The 17,641-nt window shown below is 41.2% G+C and overlaps 2 protein-coding genes across 2 annotated transcripts; one reads left to right on the forward strand and one right to left on the reverse strand.

The window, feature by feature from the left end:
* Positions 1-933: 933 nt before the first annotated feature.
* hapstr1b (HUWE1 associated protein modifying stress responses b) lies at positions 934-4,723 on the reverse strand. The gene is made up of 4 exons (XM_030094165.1): positions 4,300-4,723; positions 2,870-2,953; positions 2,465-2,740; positions 934-2,364 (listed from the first exon to the last, which is right to left on the reverse strand). Exons 1-4 carry the CDS (start codon positions 4,493-4,495, stop codon positions 2,126-2,128), a joined length of 795 nt encoding a protein of 264 aa, XP_029950025.1. The 5' UTR covers positions 4,496-4,723; the 3' UTR covers positions 934-2,125.
* A 2,095-nt stretch (positions 4,724-6,818) lies between these two features.
* On the forward strand, positions 6,819-16,746 carry abcg2b (ATP-binding cassette, sub-family G (WHITE), member 2b). The gene is made up of 15 exons (XM_030094164.1): positions 6,819-6,964; positions 8,822-8,881; positions 8,988-9,105; positions 9,191-9,346; positions 10,187-10,344; positions 10,526-10,677; positions 10,909-11,001; positions 11,166-11,311; positions 11,666-11,817; positions 12,654-12,743; positions 13,976-14,100; positions 14,549-14,703; positions 14,797-14,886; positions 15,026-15,078; positions 16,605-16,746. The coding sequence occupies exons 1-15, from the start codon at positions 6,819-6,821 to the stop codon at positions 16,744-16,746; spliced, it is 1,836 nt and encodes a 611-aa protein (XP_029950024.1).
* The last annotated feature ends 895 nt before the right edge of the window (positions 16,747-17,641 follow it).

Below are 17,641 nucleotides of genomic sequence, written 5' to 3' on the forward strand. Positions count from 1 at the left end.
AGGATAGAGTAGTTTATGTCTCCCCCGTGTGGCTGCGCAGCTGTACTACACAGCCTGTCAGAAACTTGTTTTGAAGTTTGTTGACAGTCTGCTATGGGCAGTGATGCGGTGGTTGTAATGGTGGGAAGGTCTCCAGTATGAGTTCTGTGTAATGTCCCTATTTTCTCCCACAGTGTGAAAACGTGCTTGAGGCTTGCTGGTTTCTCTGAATTACCCATAGGTGTGTCATTTCAGTATCTGTTTGCTCTGTCCAGGGTATTTTCACCCAGTCAGGGAAGATCAGCTCTTAAAACAAGCACAGGGGTGCAGTCTTTGTGTTGGTGATCTCACGTGACTGTGGTGTAATAACATTTATCAAATATGAAGTTTTCCTACTTCAGCGATCAGGTGTGAACTTCACGCATCTTACAATTCTGCTTATTGATTAAGAGTCGAGCGCCACAGTCATCTTCTCCCCTTGGTGAAGAGTGAAAAACTGAGTTATATACACCTTCAAGAATTAAAATGTGTGGTTCAGTAAATGACAAGTACAACACAGTAAAATCTAACCACTCTCCAGCTTTCTCACTTCGTACCTTCTCTTTCCAGAGAAAAGTCAGATAATTCAGAGAAATATTTCTACATAAAACACAATACAAATGTCAAACAGGGTGATGCAAAGGGTATGTAAAATACTAAAGACAACTTTAGTTAAACATTTGTATGTTCTTTAATGTCAGAATTGTTATTGTACATGGACATCCCAATGGGTTCGCACTTTTTACAATATGTACCACATATAACAGCACCTACATGTTATTTACACACGTTACACAAGATTGTATCACAAAGCAGTGTGTGAAATTCGCATATAGCTAGTGGCCACCACAGCTGAAAGTTCACGGGTTGGCTCAACAAAACAAAATCTATGAGTTTTTTTTAATTTTATTTTTGTAGGTTTAAAGCTAAAATCTCAAGCATTAAAGTGTCTTTAAATCAAACAGAACAATGGCAATGCAACAGTCTTTTAAAGTTCTTGTTTCTGTGTCAGGCGTAAACATGAAGTAGTTAAAATGCAAGCTGTGAGACACTGGAACTGTACTGCAGAATCCAGTGTGTTTGGATACCGATATGGAAAATGTGCGTATTTGTACTTCTTGTAAACTCGACAACACGTAACAGTGTGGCTATAAAATTACAAATCAGAGTACAGGACAAGGGTACGTGTTCAAATAAAGTGTCTCTCCCCGTTTAGCCCTGTTGCTCGACTTCACTGTGTGAACTGGACTCTCCTGCTTTGTGATAAAACCCTGGTTTTGGCTCTAGAGAGCAACTAAAGAAAATCAAATAGGATGAATTAAGTAAAAGAAATTAATTCTGTCAAGTGAATGCTAGATTTGCCAGAATCCTGCATCCACGAGCTCTCACACACACACGCACGCACGCACACACACAAACACTCACCGTACTCACTGTTGCACAACAACCAGAGATACTGTAGCAGCTTTCTCAAAGGCGAAGACAAGTACAACACAGTAAGTGCCAGATCTGCTGTCAGGTACGCAAACACACGGAGCAGCAGCAGAATGAGATACACGCTGGCGAGAGCTTTCGAGAGGAGCCACGCAGCGGGGGAGGCAGCTGAGCCCCCCCAACAAGCCCAAACTCAAACTCATGAGTTCAGTCTGGTCTGGCCAGCGCTCCACGGAGGAGGAAGTACGCTTGAGGGTGAGAAGGGAAGAGAACTGCAGACAGGAGGCGAAGTCTGCTTCGTCTGATTATCGAACGTGAAGCACGAAGGAGCCCGGCCAAACAAACAATATGTGACATCCTGCAAATAAGGTTTCCTTCAGTTTCATTTTAACCGACGGAAAACCAACAGAAGTGAATAAGCAGAAAAAAAAAGAAAGAAAAAAACTACTTTAGAGAGGACATCTGAGACAAAACTTCCTGTAGGGAAAAACGAGGATGTGGGAGAATAAAATGGCTCTAAATATTGAGGCGATAATATTTACGTTTATTTATTTTGTAGCATTGCAACTTAGAAGGAAGATTTCAAAAGGTTGGCCAAGGCATCAGTCCCCGTCAGCTGTCCGGTCAGCCACCGAGGAGAGGACAGAGGAGGGATCAGTGGTGTCGGAAAAGTTCAGAGCATCCTGTTACGTTTATGAGTGGGTGAGTCTGTGATGACATCACTACAGGGGGCGGGGCCTCGCTTACGATTGGCGGTGGAATCTAAATGGAGCGCCATCTCCTCAGCAATGAAGGTGTTGAGGTCTACATCATGAAGACCATTCCTACGACGACTGAGGGGCTGGGTGGGGTGAGTCGGGGAACCGGGAGGTCCAGAACGCACTGAAATGCTCGCCATGGCACCACTTAGGCCTGGAAGGGAAAGAGAGCATAAAGCTAGTTCAATATGGATTAAATGAACATTGCGACCTCATAACCCAAGTGTCCCACTGATGGTAGTGTCTTGGCTAACCGTGAAGTGCTATGGCCTCTCTGAAGGGCTGCAGGTCGGTCTCCACAGAACTGCCTGTTTCAGGGGGTGTCGGTCGGCTTGCAGACACCATGGACACTCTAGGCGGGGCGCGAGCTGTCCGTGGAGGTGGAACTTTGCCACACAGGAAGCTGATGAGGTCCTCTCGCCTGATGGTTCTTCTACGTTTCTTCACCCATGCAATCACCTCCTTATTCCTGCGCTGGTAGCCTAAGTGGATGCCCAGATCATAGCTCCTCTGGCGGGCCTCAACACTCTCTGATGGCACACAAAGATAGTCGATTTTTTTTTTTTTTTTTATTAAACTTGGAGTCAAAGACATTATATGAATGCCTCAAAACGGCAATGAATCACAGTGTGCTGGAGTTGAAGTGGATCATTACTTGCCTTTATACAGGTTAGTGACGGCTGTGGCTGCGTTCTGGAAGGGAGCCCAGAGAGAGAGGCCCTGCTGCTGCTGACATACTCGATCTGTAGATTACATTCAACAAAACAGTCAGACTGTGAGAACACCTCAAAAGGTACTTTGTTAGTTTCCATGTACTTTTTTGCAAAGCTCATGATGGCTTTTGAACAACTGAACCAAAAATGCTTGTATCTGACCCAGAGGAGAGTTAACAGAACAAATACTGATAGTCTTCACTCAGATAGAACAAAGATTAATAATGTAACAGTTTCATGGGATATATAACAATTTAATGATCAGCAGTCATGCTGAGGCATAAAGACACTAAAAACTGACGAATGAGAGAAAATGCAGGCTGAAATGTGGACAGGTAAAAGACGTTGAGGTTCTATTGACATGTGTATTACAGTTTCTTCAACCACTTCAGTTTTGACTGGAATGACTCTAGTTCAATATGTCGGCAATAATACACACATTTATTAAAAAGTTGGATGTGAGAGCAACATTTGGTAACACTATCACAATGAAGGAAAGGTTGAGGAACACCATGGCCAAATAAGATAACAGTGAGTATGTTTGAGGGGGAGCACAATGCAATCCAAAACATCAGGTCACTCAATAAGTACAGGCGTGTATTGGTAACTGAGCACAATGCTCCCTATTAGTTTATTTACAAGGTAAATGAATCATACAACGTTCAAAACACGAGGTTTTGATGAGAAACAATTTACAGTAATCCTTTCGCCATTTTGTTCTACTTATACATACATGTAATATCATCAGGGGCTAACTGATCTTAGCCTTTGTGTGAAATTTATTTGCGTTGCTGACTTATAAACATCCACCTCGAGAGTGGAGACACTGCAGTAGCTACATTTGAGCTTGAACAACAGTGTTTTCAGTCTACAATCTCCTCCCTATGTATCGCCATTTTGACTGGCTGCAAAGCTGTTAAGGATAGACAAAAACATTTTTACTGTGAGCCATGTTGTGACCAGACTGGGGGAACAAACCAGCTCAAAGCTATGACGATACAGTGATCAGTGAGCCCCGTATTTATGGGGGACACTTTGCTCGACCGGCCGCCCTCATGCTCGGTCCGAAGAGCTCTGTGACAGCTCAGGCCGCTGCGAGCCGGAGTCAGCCGGGTGTCCGACACCCTGACACGGTGACCGGCTGCTAGCACGGCGGCTAGCATTAGCTATCGCTGGTAGCATCCGAGTAGGGCGAGGACAACGACAAAGCAAGTATGAACGTAAAGTTGTGTTGGTAAAATCAGCTCAATGTACGATGCTGTAAAGAAGCACCCGTGAGCGGCTAGCGGTTTAGCAGCGGCGGTGCCCTTTGTGTCTCTCTGCCCGGAGATACAGCTAGCCAGGCGGCTAGCTTCACTCTGTGCCCCCGTGCCTACCTTTGTACAGCTGGGCTACGGCCGTGGCCGAGTTCTGGAAGAGGTGCCACAGCTTCTGCTGGCTCTGCTCCGTCTCCTCTTCGTTCGGATCGCTCTGTTCAGCCTCTGCTAAGCACTGTCGCTCCCACTTGGAGAACCAGTGCTCCGGGCCGTGCTCCTGGATCTCCGCTTCCCCCTCCTCTTTCCTCTCCTCCATAGCTAACGAGGCGTTAGCTAGTAGCCGACAAGCTAACCTTCGTCTTAAACGTGAGAGCCGCGGTTTCCTGGTGTACCTGACCAGCTACTCACAGTCACTACACCGGAGTAACACGGTATGCGACCCCGAAAGCCAACAGAAAAGAGGAAAAATTGTTATAAGAGCCGCATTATGGTCGCTTTCTACTCTAAACGCACGCCCAATGTAAAACACCCAGGAACGCGATGACAACACCTTAGAATTTCTGGGTCTAGCCCCTCCCACTTTATCACTGCGATGAAAGATGATTGGCCACAGTAGTTCTTCTGGGCGGGTCTTCATGTTGAACACGACGCCTGATTGGACAATGGTAAAAAAGAGAAAAGGTCAGAGAAAAACAATGTTGATCCCTCCCAACAGAATTCCCTCAGCCTGCTATGTAGCATTCTATACAGCAGGGGGCAGCCTGCGCATGGAAATTTCAGCCCAAAATACGGTTTTTATATTTCCCCCCTAACTTCTGGCTGGCTGGTGATGATGAGGACTGATCCCAGCTGAATATCTGAATATGGACAAATGCAGTGTCCATCACTGGGTACGCACAGAGGGACAGTCTCACAAACTTACATTTACATCTGTGTTCCATGTTGAGTTACAATTTAACCTTTATTATAAGTTTGTCTTGGACACATAAGAAAATCTATGCGTGCACAGGAAGAACATGTAAATTTAACAAAGAAACACAACCCTTCGGGCCTAAACATCAACTTGCTAATTACTACATCAATGTGTGGCCTTTGCAAAGCCATCTTTCTTTCTAGACTTTGTTAACCTTCTGGATGATCGTTTGCAACAGTTTGTTAAGAATTTCAAACAAGGGTAATGACAAGCACATGATTCTGACTGCTCTTTATTTAGTAGTATTCAGGGGTGTGAGCCAGTCATCTTCAGTTATTGTGGTGACACACAATTTAACTGCATACAATTGGACAAAATGTGCTTTTGATCAGCGCAGGAGTCTCTGTTTTTTTGTTCCACTTGTGTTGTAACAGCAGTACCAAGCAAGGCAGTTTCAGTAGTTTTAGATTTTAAAGTGAGGATTCATGTATTTATGTAAGGTCACATTCTGGATCTGGTTTAGACTTTATTCAAGTTTGTCTGAAGGGTTGAGTTGGGGATATATCAAACTGCAGCAGCAGTTGTAAAATTGCATGTGTGTCTGTGCATGCACATGCAAGCACAGACACACATGCAACAAAAAAGTGTGAAATAATTCAAAGCATGTTTTATATTTTAGTTTCTTCAAAGTCACCAGCCTTTGCATTGTTGACCCTTGACCTTCTCTTAATCAACTTCAGGAGGTCGTCACTTGACATTTTTTTACTACATAATTCCATTAGTGTTCATTCATAGTTTCCATCCATTCACCGAGAGTCTGTAATGTAAATAGTCCAGAAAATAAAGGGGAAAAAAAACAAGTTGCGTCTAGAATAGAATTCCAGTCTGGGCTGGAAAAGCAAGGACTCTTATCCAGTGTTCAGAATATTTCAGTAACATGAATGAGGGTCTGTATTAATAAAAAATAAAAATAAAAAATGTGCACAGCTACAATTACACCCCCATTTGCTTCACTCGATTTTCACATATCAGCCATCATAATTAAAGTAATGGAGCCAGAACTCGTAATTTGCTCTTTATCTTATCTTAATTTTTGGCTTGTGAAATAAAAAGTAGAGTTTGCAAGGGGTGTTGTTGACATTTTCAAAATGAAATGAACTATTTTTGTTTTATTTGTTGTTGTTTGTTTGTTGTTGTTGTTTTTAATCTTAAATGAAGCGGGATGGGGACACTAATACAATAAAATCCCTGTATTCATGTAGTGAATGACTGCATCATTTTATAGTTTCCACTATTAATGTGTTGGTCAGCACTTTTGTTGCTGTCACTGTCTTGACTCATCTTGAATTTGACAGGACAGACCATACAAGTATGAGCATGAAGTTGTATAACATTTTTATGTGCAGATGAGCAGCAGATTGCGGGGACTGCGTTTACACTGTTAGCTGCTATCAGTAGCTTTGGGAGTTTTCTCAGTGCAGTTCCCAGTGAAGGTTCAAGGTCACATTATCTTTTAACGCTGCAGGTGTCTGCACCTAGCCTGCGAGATGTTCAAAGGTCACATGAGATAATATCAGTGTACTGATGACGCTCCAGCTCACCTTCATCAGTCAGCCTGTACAGGTCCAGTGTGTCTGACTCCACCGCTGCTCTTTTTTTTGGTTCTTTCGGCGCACTGCAAGAATCTGTCTTATTCGGTCTATGACTGTAACTGCCGCTTCTGAAGATGTCTAAAGCGGACGAGGTCTATTACAATATTGAGAACTTCCATGAACGCGGGCCGACCCTCACGTTCAGCAATGTCATTTACACTGTTGATGAAAGAAAGTTGTGCCGCAAGATCTCCGAAAAACAAATCCTGAGAAATGTAAGGTAAGAGGAAAAACTCGCCAGTGATGATGTAAATGTGCACAGTCATAGTTCTGTCTTTGTATGCAGTTGACATCGGGTGTGTATTGATAACATGAATGAGTTACCTGTTCTATGCAGCAGTTTTATTTCAATCCTGTAATGCTTGATATTTCTTAATTCAACACAGTAAAATACAGTCATGTAAACACAATATGTAGAACATCTTCATGGTTCCCACAGGACCTGTCTTGGTCACCAACCTTTTCGAAGGCGTTTTCAAGAAAACAGATTGATATGAAGGGATAAATGTTACAACATTCTTGAAAAATTTGTGCAGTACCACTATCCATTAATGACAAAATGTTCAGTTGTGTGAAAAAAAGCTCAAGTTATTAAAGTTGATTTACCTTGCTAGGAAATAGATGTAGCCAAATTTATTTCTGTCTACCTTAATATGTTTCAACTTTTGAAATAAATCACATATATATGTAGATTTTTGCACTAAATATCATTTAGTAATACTTTTTAGTTAGGTAATTTTGTGAGGAACTGAGAGGGTATATATCATATTGACTATCATTTTCTTTAAGCCCACACAGGAGTTAAAGCTATACCAACGTTGTTTTTTGTTTCAAATATGAAAGTGCTTGAAAGTTTCATTTCTGTGATATTGCATTTAATTAAACTGAATTGAGTTTTGAACCCACAGCACAAAGCCACACATCCAAAACTTCAAGGCTTTGATACATTGTTTCAGGGCAAAATCTTCATATCTGTTGTCTTATATAATCTGATTTAACTCTTTTGAATTCTAGTAACTGGAGCTAAAAATATTGGTTGTGTTGTTTGCATTTTGTTTTTGTTTTGTTTTTCGGATTTGTTTTTACTTTTGTTCCATGTATTGTCCTATATCAGTGATAACTAGATCATCCCCAAAATAATCTTAAATTGCTACTAATATACAATAACATGAATATTGTTGATCAAACTGTTGACAAATCAGGTCACTGTCGAGTTCTAACTTCCATTTTTGTAATCTAAGTTTAAGCATTCTTGGCTTTGGTAATAGACACACTTGCTTCAACTGTTAAAGAGTGAAAACATGTGATAGTAAGACTTTTTTAAGCAGTCCTTATTTACGCCTCATATAACAGCACTAAAATAATAACAAGGAGAAATGTTGTTGCTGGATGCTCAGACAGTATCTGGTACATAAAGTGTGAAGCTCACTATGTCGAAATTCTTTATTGTTGTTTGCTGTTTGTTTTCTTATCACTGAAGAATGGTTGGATGACATAAATTAGCAGACAAGTTCATTCATCTTTCTGATTTCTTTCATTCAAGCATCAGAATATTTTGTTCTGTATTGTTGAACTGATTTTTTTTTATGAATTAAATAAATTAAATGAAAGTAAATCCAACTCAGTTAGAGAGGAAAACTGTCTAAAATGTGCTTATTTAATGTAAATGATCTCTATTCGAATAATGACATTCAAAGGGCATCTTATGGAAAATGCTTTCATGTTGAATTGCTACTTGCCGATGCTGTTTCACAGCGCGCTGCTGTGGCTGTGCATGGCCATTCCACAGGCTTCTGAGGCTCCTGTTATATTAAATGAAAACATTTTTGAAGTGAAAATATGACTTGTTTCTACTTGAATAATCCAAACTAATAAAAAGGCAGAGAAGATCCAACAATTTTTCCTGGTTTCGAAACACACACTGAATTTTGCTACCGACCCATCAAATGCATCTTCATAAGAAGTTAGAAGCATTTTACAGAAAAAAATAACCTACCAAACTAAAATGTATCTATTTATTGAAATATAGAACTTATAACAATGAAAACATAACCGCTGATGTGTTTTGTTTCTCCAGTGGCATCATGAGACCAGGGATGAACGCCATCATGGGGGCCACAGGAAGTGGCAAAACATCGTGAGAAACATATTCATTTACATGCCGCTTTCATTACATGGCTCGTCTTATGCACGTAAACCAGCCAAGCGGGCATGTAAAGCTGATCTGCTCGCTCTCTTAACAGACTCCTGGATGTAATCGCAGGCAGGAAAAACCCCGCTGGGCTCCGCGGTGGTCTTGTCTTGGTGGATGGGAAGGTTGTCACATCTGAACTGAGAATGAGTTCTGCCTATGTGGTTCAGGTACCCAAATAGTCACATGCACACCCTGTGGGGCTCTGCACATTTGTGAGTAGTTTATCTCACTAAAGCGTCCACCTGTCTCCAGGATGACATCTTGATGGGCACCCTGTCTGTGAGAGAGAACCTGCTGTTCAGTGCCAACCTGCGGCTCAGTCCCAAATATCACTCCAACAGCGACAAGAACGACAAAGTCAATACCATCATCCAGGAGCTGGGCCTCGTTGACTGCGCTGACACGAAGGTACACAGCAGAGCTACAAGTCAAACTCTCTATTTGTGTCAAACAAACCATTTTATACTTGTTTGCTTCTAATCATTAATATTTTCTTTTTTTTAATTCAATACATTTTATGGTTCCAGGGACATGGTGAGGTTTAATTGAGAAAGCAAGATTCAGAATCGCGCAAAGTCTTGCTTATTCATACTTTATGAAGCTGCTGTTTGCTGGAAACTGCACTGCTGTCTTCTGTACAATCCTGAAGGGATTTTATTGCACAATAATGGGATATTTAATCTATATCCTTCAGCCAAAGCTGGAAAAATGTCCATCCACATGAAGCAGTGACTTTTGGATCATAAAACCTTTTCCCTAATAAACCTTGGCTTGGAAGCAGGTTGTGAATAGTGGGTGAGATTTTTTTGATGTGTCAAAAAAATGTAAGTTAATATGAGAATCTGACAGCTGCACTAACAGTAAGTTTATAAACATTTTCAGACATCATTGTATGGTGATTGAAAGGAAACATTTAGGTGTTGTAGGCCTTGCATTAAGAACCAATAACACAAGCTGTTTACAGTCAATTTACTAAGGAAGTATGACATTTACCAACAACTTCTAAAGAATTCAGTGAGACAGTTGACATGTCATATGTGATCTTAGAGGTAATTGTTTCACTTTCACTTATATGATCTATTTGTGTGTGCTGGAGAAGCAGCTTTACTCATTCCCACCAATTTTATTGCTTCTGCAGTTGTAATAATTGTGCAGGAGAGAGGATGCATCGACTCATCACTTCATCTAAGGAGCTTAGTTCAGGATTGCAGCCAGTGATTTCTGTGTGTTTTATGGTTTGGTGTTCAGATTGGCACAGAGTTCCTGCGTGGAGTGTCAGGAGGAGAGAGGAAGAGGTGCTGCATTGGGATGGAGCTCATCACGTCTCCCTCGCTGCTCTTTCTGGATGAGCCCACCACCGGGCTGGATTCAAACACTGCGAACTGCATCATCGATCTACTGCACAAGTAATTACTAATTTACTTCACATCTGACATCCTACACACAAACACAAGATAGCGACTGATGGTTGGATGTTGGTTTGGATAAAACAGTGCTCAGTTCAATCTTCATTGTGGTCATCCTGTATCGGTGCAAGGCAATTCATTTGTCTGCTTACCTTGTAACTGTTTTTTAAAATGTGTTCAGGCTGTCCAGAAGAGGCAAGACTGTGATCTTCTCCATTCACCAGCCGCGCTACTCCATCTTCAAACAGTTTGACCACCTGACCCTGATGCACAAAGGCGAGGTGGTGTATGCAGGAGCAGCAAACCGTGCAATAGAGTACTTCACAGACCTCGGTAAATCATGCGATTGTGTGGGAGAACCATGACAAATGTTCAGTATATATGCAAAACAGCAACACAGAAAGTACTGAAGCAACATTAAGCACTGAAGCGTGGATTATTGTGACATTCCTGAGCTTCAGCACTTCTTCTCAGTTCTCTGTTGAGCCCAGATGATGTTTGCTGTCACACAAACAGTCATCGCAAAGATTCATAAATCTGTTTCTGTCTGTGTGTTTTGGTCAGGTTACCGAATCGAGCCTTTTGACAACCCTGCTGACTTTTTCATGGACATTTCCAATGGAGACATAAAGTCAGTGAAAGATACACAACTCGCAGGTAAACATTGGCAAACCTAAATAGTATTTACCCACAGCAAGTAAAGCTCACTGTTTTTGATCCAGTTATATATCTCTCCTCACTGAAACAAGCAGACTTTTATAGCATCTGCTCTTATCTGTCATTAACTATTTTCTGACTGTTCTCTTCTCCTTTTTTTTAAGAGGAGGGTAACAACGCTTTGGCAATAAAATATCGAAAGTCCCGGCTGTACCAGGATGTGGCCGAGGAGCTGGACCGCATAAGTATCACCGAAGGCGGCAAAAGTGATGAAATGGTTCCGAGCTACGCCACATCTTTCTTTTATCAGGTCAGTGAAGTTGCAGCTGAGTAACACGTTGCAAAACGCTGCGCAAACGAGTTGTTCAGACGGTTTTCTGGTTGATGGAGACAGCAGCATGCTTACCTAATTAGCGTAATGATTAACAGGTGGAGGAGTGAGTTTATGACGTTACATCACACAGTGTAACTGTAACAACCAGATGTTAAACACGTTTCCTTGACTGCTCTCTGATTGACCCCAGTTTATGATTTGTATGAAGAACATAGATAACTTTTTTCTTTTGTGTGTGTGTTTGTGTGTGTGTGTGTGTGTGTGTGTGTGTGTGTGTGTGTGTGTGTGTGTGTGTGTGTGTGTGTGTGTGTGTGTGTGTTTGTGAGGCAGATGCGAGTGGTGTGTGGCAGGACAGTGAAAAACATTCTGAGGAACCCTCAGACGTCTTACGCCCAGCTGGCTCTCAACATCTTTTTCGCCCTTTTGGTGGGGCTCATTTATTACCAGATACCCCTCACACTGCCCGAGGCTTACCAGAACAGGTACGCGGCACCTGCAGCACAGCATCCAAGACCTTTTCCCCTCAATGTGTCTGCTCTACTATCACACACCAACTCTATAAAAAGACACCATCAAGTCAAATGTTTCACATAACCGTCATCTGAACACTTGAAAAGTGAGAATTTCCATCTTAGCGTGTGAATAAAAGATATTTTAAGACTTAAAACGTTAATAGTTTAAATAAATGTGCCATTTATATCAAATAAAATCAGTCAAAACATTGCACTGATCATAAGTCACCATTTCTAATCCAGACGTTGGGTGTGATTCTCACTAGATTTCCGTTAAGTACCACTGTTATGTAACTTGTGTTTTGTGTGCTCAAGATGTATCCATAAGCTGGTGTACCAAAGGCAAAGGGGCAGAGCCTCACAGCAGCGCCTGTGTCAATGTTTAGTGTAGCTGTTTAATCATGTTGTCTTTGATTGTCATCAGTTTTCAATCATTAATGTGGAACTAAGAAAAGTCCAGCAAGAGTTAGCTAACGTGGTCACATGTTCGATAACGGGTTAATGTGAGCACATTAAAATTGTGGTGCAACAGCTAATTTGAATATCGTTAAGAAGCTGGCTGGATCAAAGTCTCTCAAACACAACAACAGATATTACTGAAATGGATTAAAGTTTGCAGTCGTTACTCTATAAATCAGGCATCGTCAAAAGGAAACAGTAAAATCAAGATGAAAAGACAAATTGTATGATGTTGTAATCTACCTAAGTTTATGTGTCAACCTGACCTTCCTCTCTTCCTCTCTCTCTCTCTCTCTCTCTCTCTCTCTCTCTCTCTCTCTCTCTCTCTCTCCCTCCCTCCCTCTCAGGACTGGAGCGTTCTTCTTTCTGATCATCAACATGGTGTTTGGTAATCTTTCTGCTGTTGAGCTCTTCATCCATGAAAGAGCGATCTTCATGTGAGTGAAACCTTCAGGTTCTGTTGTGTTTTTTTTTTGAAAGACAAACTGTACATATGCAGGACGTTTCCCCAAATGTGAGCCACCAGCAGCTGCAAAAAACGTTGGTGTTGGGATGACGCTCTTTGTTTCCAGCAGGATTTCTATTCCCTTTATGAGAAGAATTTGTAGAACTGTATTTAGTTTGAATGTAGAGAGGAATTTAAAATGATTTTTTTAAAAAAACACACTTTCCATGCAGAACTGTGAGAATAGAAGTTATAACAGTCACAGACTGTATAGGAAAAAAACTTGTCAGCTACATTTTAATACTTTAAATTGAAATCTTATTTCTTGATATATCTTAAGCAAATACAGTTATGTCTGTGGATCCAAACTGCCATAAAGAAGAAAACTGTTTATTACTAAACATACTTGAATAAATGAATGAATAAATACATTTAGGAATAAATAACTGCGGCTTTGGAAAAATGCACACATTCCAACCACATTGCTGTGCTGACTATGATGATATGAAGAAAAACGAGAGGAAGAAGCTTTACTGCCATTGTATATATGGGAATACAACGAAATTTCGTTTGGCAGCTGTGGAAAAATGATCACAGTCACAGAATAAATACTGCAGCGGAGTTCCAGGAAATCATGATTCCTGCAGCAATCTTCCATCGGAGACGACGTGTGGGATAGATCCCCTCTTGGCGTGGGAGTGGGGGGCCGGTGACCCGTCTCGATAACCCACAGCATTTGTTTTTTTCTGGGACGCAGTGCAACTCGCATACCAAACCGTATATCCATAAGTCAGGACATTCTCTATTCTGCAGGTGTACAGTAGTCTGTGCTGTTATACCTTCCAGTGTAAATTTACATGCAGTATACAACTGTGATTATACAACAGTCATCAGTGACTGCAGTCGTGTCTGTGTATGAAGTGAGGAAACCAAAGAGAATCATTCAGTCAGAAGGTTGTTAACATCCTCCTCCATTTTTAGAGAAAAATTCCCAGGAGCTAACTACGAGAGCTGATGTCAATATCTGATACACTGAAATATAAATATTTTGGTATCTTTAATATACAGTGGCCAAAGTGGTATGAAATCATTTCTTCCCCGTATTCACTGTTTGTACAGGTTGAGGCGTGTCTTTGAGTGAGGATGGCTTGAGCTTGAATCCCGGCAGCAGCAGCAGTGGCTTACAGCAAATGTACTGATTGTTTTTGTTTTTCTTTGTTGTAGTCATGAGAACTCCAGTGGCTACTACCGAACTTCTGTCTACTTCTTGTCCAAGATCTTCGCTGACCTTGTCCCGAACCGCATCATTCCCATCCTGGTCTTTGCAGCCATCTCCTACTGGATGATGGGTAATAACCCTGCATGTATACACGTATTCTCATGATTTACTGTGTGTTTTTAAAGATATTGAAATTCTCATGTTATGTCACATGTACAGAGAGGAGCTGCTTTGTCCATAGTTGCTATTTTGGACTAATGTTGAGATTTCTCAATCCATAAAGCGCTTTTCTAATGTATTCATCTGACTGTGAAAGCAGTAAATTATTTAGTGAAGAAGGAATCAACCCATTTGCTTCCGTGCTGATGTCTCTTCTTCTCAAGTCTGTTCTAGTTTTGATGAATGAAATGCTAATAGAAGAGAGTTATAAGATTCCAACTCTCTTCATTCAAGTCATTCAAATTCATGAAACCACTTCTCATCACTTTTTTTCTAAACCCACTGCTGTGAAGGTTCTTGGTTTGTCTGTCGCATTTTATAGTCAGCCTCCTTGTTTATGTGCGTTTGTTTTCTTTCAGGGTTGAAACCCACCGCTGCAGCCTTCTTCTTATTTGCTCTGGCTCTGTCTCTGGTCAGTCTGGCGGGAGTAAGTTTAGCCTTCCTCGCCTCAGCGAGTGCATCCTCATTTGCGATGGCGAATATCCTCGTCGCTCTGCCCTTTGTCGTCATGATGGTGAGACTCTCGGGCCAAACACACAGGAGATAGATCGAAATGTGCCCTTATCAGCATATTCATTTATTTTTTTTCCCCTCTTCTCCGCTACAGGTCTTTGGTGGTTTTCTTGTCAAACTCAACTCCATGCTGAGCTGGCTGTCCTGGCTGGAGTGGTTCAGTATATTCAAATATGGATTGAATGTAAGATATGAAAAACACACAGAGCCAGATAAGGAGAGAGTGTGTTTGTGTCAGATTCAGATACAAAGGATTGAAAGTAATCTGCCCTCTTGTGAAGTGAAAAAGTAGTTCAGGATGATGCTTTTTTTTTCCCCTCCAGGCTGCATACATCAATGAGTTTCAAGGACAGACGTTCTACCTCAACTTTACAGCGTGAGTATGACAGCAGGCATTTTTTTTTTCATTTAACCTTTATTTAACCAGGAGAATCCCGTTGAGATTAAGAACCTCTTTTTCAAGGGAGTCCTGGCCAAGAGGCAGCAAAGTTACAACTGTTACAATAAAAATATACAAACAATATCCATATCAAATTACATAAAACAATTACAATTTGGACGCCTCCCTGGGGAGGTTTTCCGGGCATGTCCCACCGGGAGGAGACCCCGGGGAAGACCCAGGACACGCTGGAGAGACTATGTCTCTCGGCTGGCCTGGGAACGCCTTGGGATCCTCCTGGAAGAGCTGGAGGAAGTGTCTGGGGACAGGGAAGTCTGGGCATCCCTGCTGAGACTGCTGCCCCCGCGACCTGGCCCCGGATAAGCGGCTAAAGATGGATGGATGGATGGAATTACAATTTAAAGAGACACAAATCACATTCACAAATCTTAGCATTTCTTGTTTTGTCCAGGTGTAGAACTTTTGTGTGCCTCAGATGTTTATTCTAACCTTAACCATCGCCTACCTGAGCCAAATCCTGACCCTACCCTACGGTGGTTACAACCTCAGCATTGAGAGCTCTGATTCCTGTCTTATTGCTGCTCACAGGATGCATGCATTTTTCTCATAACCATGAGTCCAACACTGTTCATGAAATTTAAGAAACTCAACAACCACCATAAAGCAGGGAAATAGACCATTGTGCATATTTACTAGTCATTTGGGCCACAGCACATTCTCGGTATGTTTTATCCAATCACAGAAAACATTCACTGATGTGTCACACACTGGATATTGAAAGGCTGACATATGTTAAATGTTATGTGCCAGAAATGTGAGAAGACCTCAATCGTAGCATATTTTGGGGAAACTCAAAAGCCGAAAAAAATATAAATAAATCCAACCATCTTTGTCATGTGTTAACCTTCATCTTCTAATCTAATAACATTCTAATTGGGTGTAAGGTATAAGATGTTATGGACTCTTCTCTGGATGCAGTTCAGGACACTTTACGTTAGCGTCCATTCATTTCAGGCAGACTCACTCTAAACTCCTCCTATTTACTACTTGCCTAACCTGAACCGAATCCTAGCCTTTGTGTGTCTAAGCAAATACAAGCACCTACAGTGTAGGCATAAAACACACACACAGTGAAATAGAAATACTTCATTAATCCCTGGGGGGAATTCTTGAAACCAATGAACATGGCTGTCACGTATCAGATGCTTAATCCATCCTCTGGGAGTAGTTTGTCTATCAGTGATTTGCTCACTTCGACATATGGACACTTCCTATCAAAGTGCGACCAATCTATAGTCACTGCAATGTGTTTTCATCCCTTTCAGGGACATAGCATCAAGTTACATTCCCTGTAGACTTCCTTTAAAGCCAAATAAAGCTGCCATAGCCTAACTCTAAAAAGCTGAAAAAAAATGTTTTCCCAAAAAGGACGGCAGTTCTCCAAACTGTGAGTAACGTCCCACGGCCTTCATAAATGCATGTGTCCACTGTCTCTGCTGCAGTGTGCCTGGGGAGGCGTTCCTGGAAGACCTGGACTCCTCGACGTGGGGCTTCTGGCAGAACCACGTGGCTCTGCTGGGAATCATCCTGATCTGCATGACGCTGGCCTACGTGCAGCTGCGTCGAATCAACCGCTGGAAGTGATCTCCCTCTGCCCGACTGTTTATTCAGCCCGTCAGCAACTGTGTCCTTATTTATTTAACAAAGAGGGAAAAAAAAATTCAAAAATATCTATTTTTTTATTTTGTTGACTGAAAATCCTAATTTTTCTTATGTAATTTAAAAAAAATGAGTCAGTAGTATTTAAGGTTTTCTTTTCTAAACATCACATGGAATCTGTCCTGCAGATGCTCACATGTATAAACAAATGCACGTGTCGTCACAGTTGACTTCCAGGTGGATAAGCTGCTGCTAAGCACACTCGGTGTGCGCACGAGGGAGCATTGAACACCCGAGCCAACGTCTAAGTCCACACAAAGCTGATTAGTGTGAGTGACACAGTATTAGCTACAATGGGGGGGAAAACATGTACATTTTACAAATACTGTATATATGTTTTTTTTTTTTTTTGTTTTTTTGCATTTAAAAAACAACACCTAGTAATGAAGCTGCTTTTAAAACCTCCATCAGGACAAACTGAAGGAACTATCATTAAATTTCAAGGCATTTTTTTGTGTTATAAGTTTGTAAATCTTCTATAAAATAAACTCATGAACATAAAGTATGACGTAAACTAGAGCAGTAAACCACAAATGACCAGTTCTTCATTTTTTTTTTACTTCAAATTGCTTTAATATTGGATAATTAGCACATTTTACCATAACATTGATGCATATCAACCTTAATTTCAGTCAGCTCTTCAGGAGCATTTCAGAAAATTTCTTTTAGAATTTGTTTCTATGAATTACATCAGACTCCCACGGTTGAAGATTGTGTAGTTTCACTCTTTATTTTTTCAGCTTTTGAGCCATGAAGTTAAAAAATACAGTATCTCAAAACTATAGACTATTTCATCAGATCAAACAGACATTCACAAGCA

Source organism: Salarias fasciatus, chromosome 6 (assembly GCF_902148845.1).
Source record: "Salarias fasciatus chromosome 6, fSalaFa1.1, whole genome shotgun sequence".
Taxonomy (NCBI): Eukaryota; Metazoa; Chordata; class Actinopteri; order Blenniiformes; family Blenniidae; genus Salarias; species Salarias fasciatus.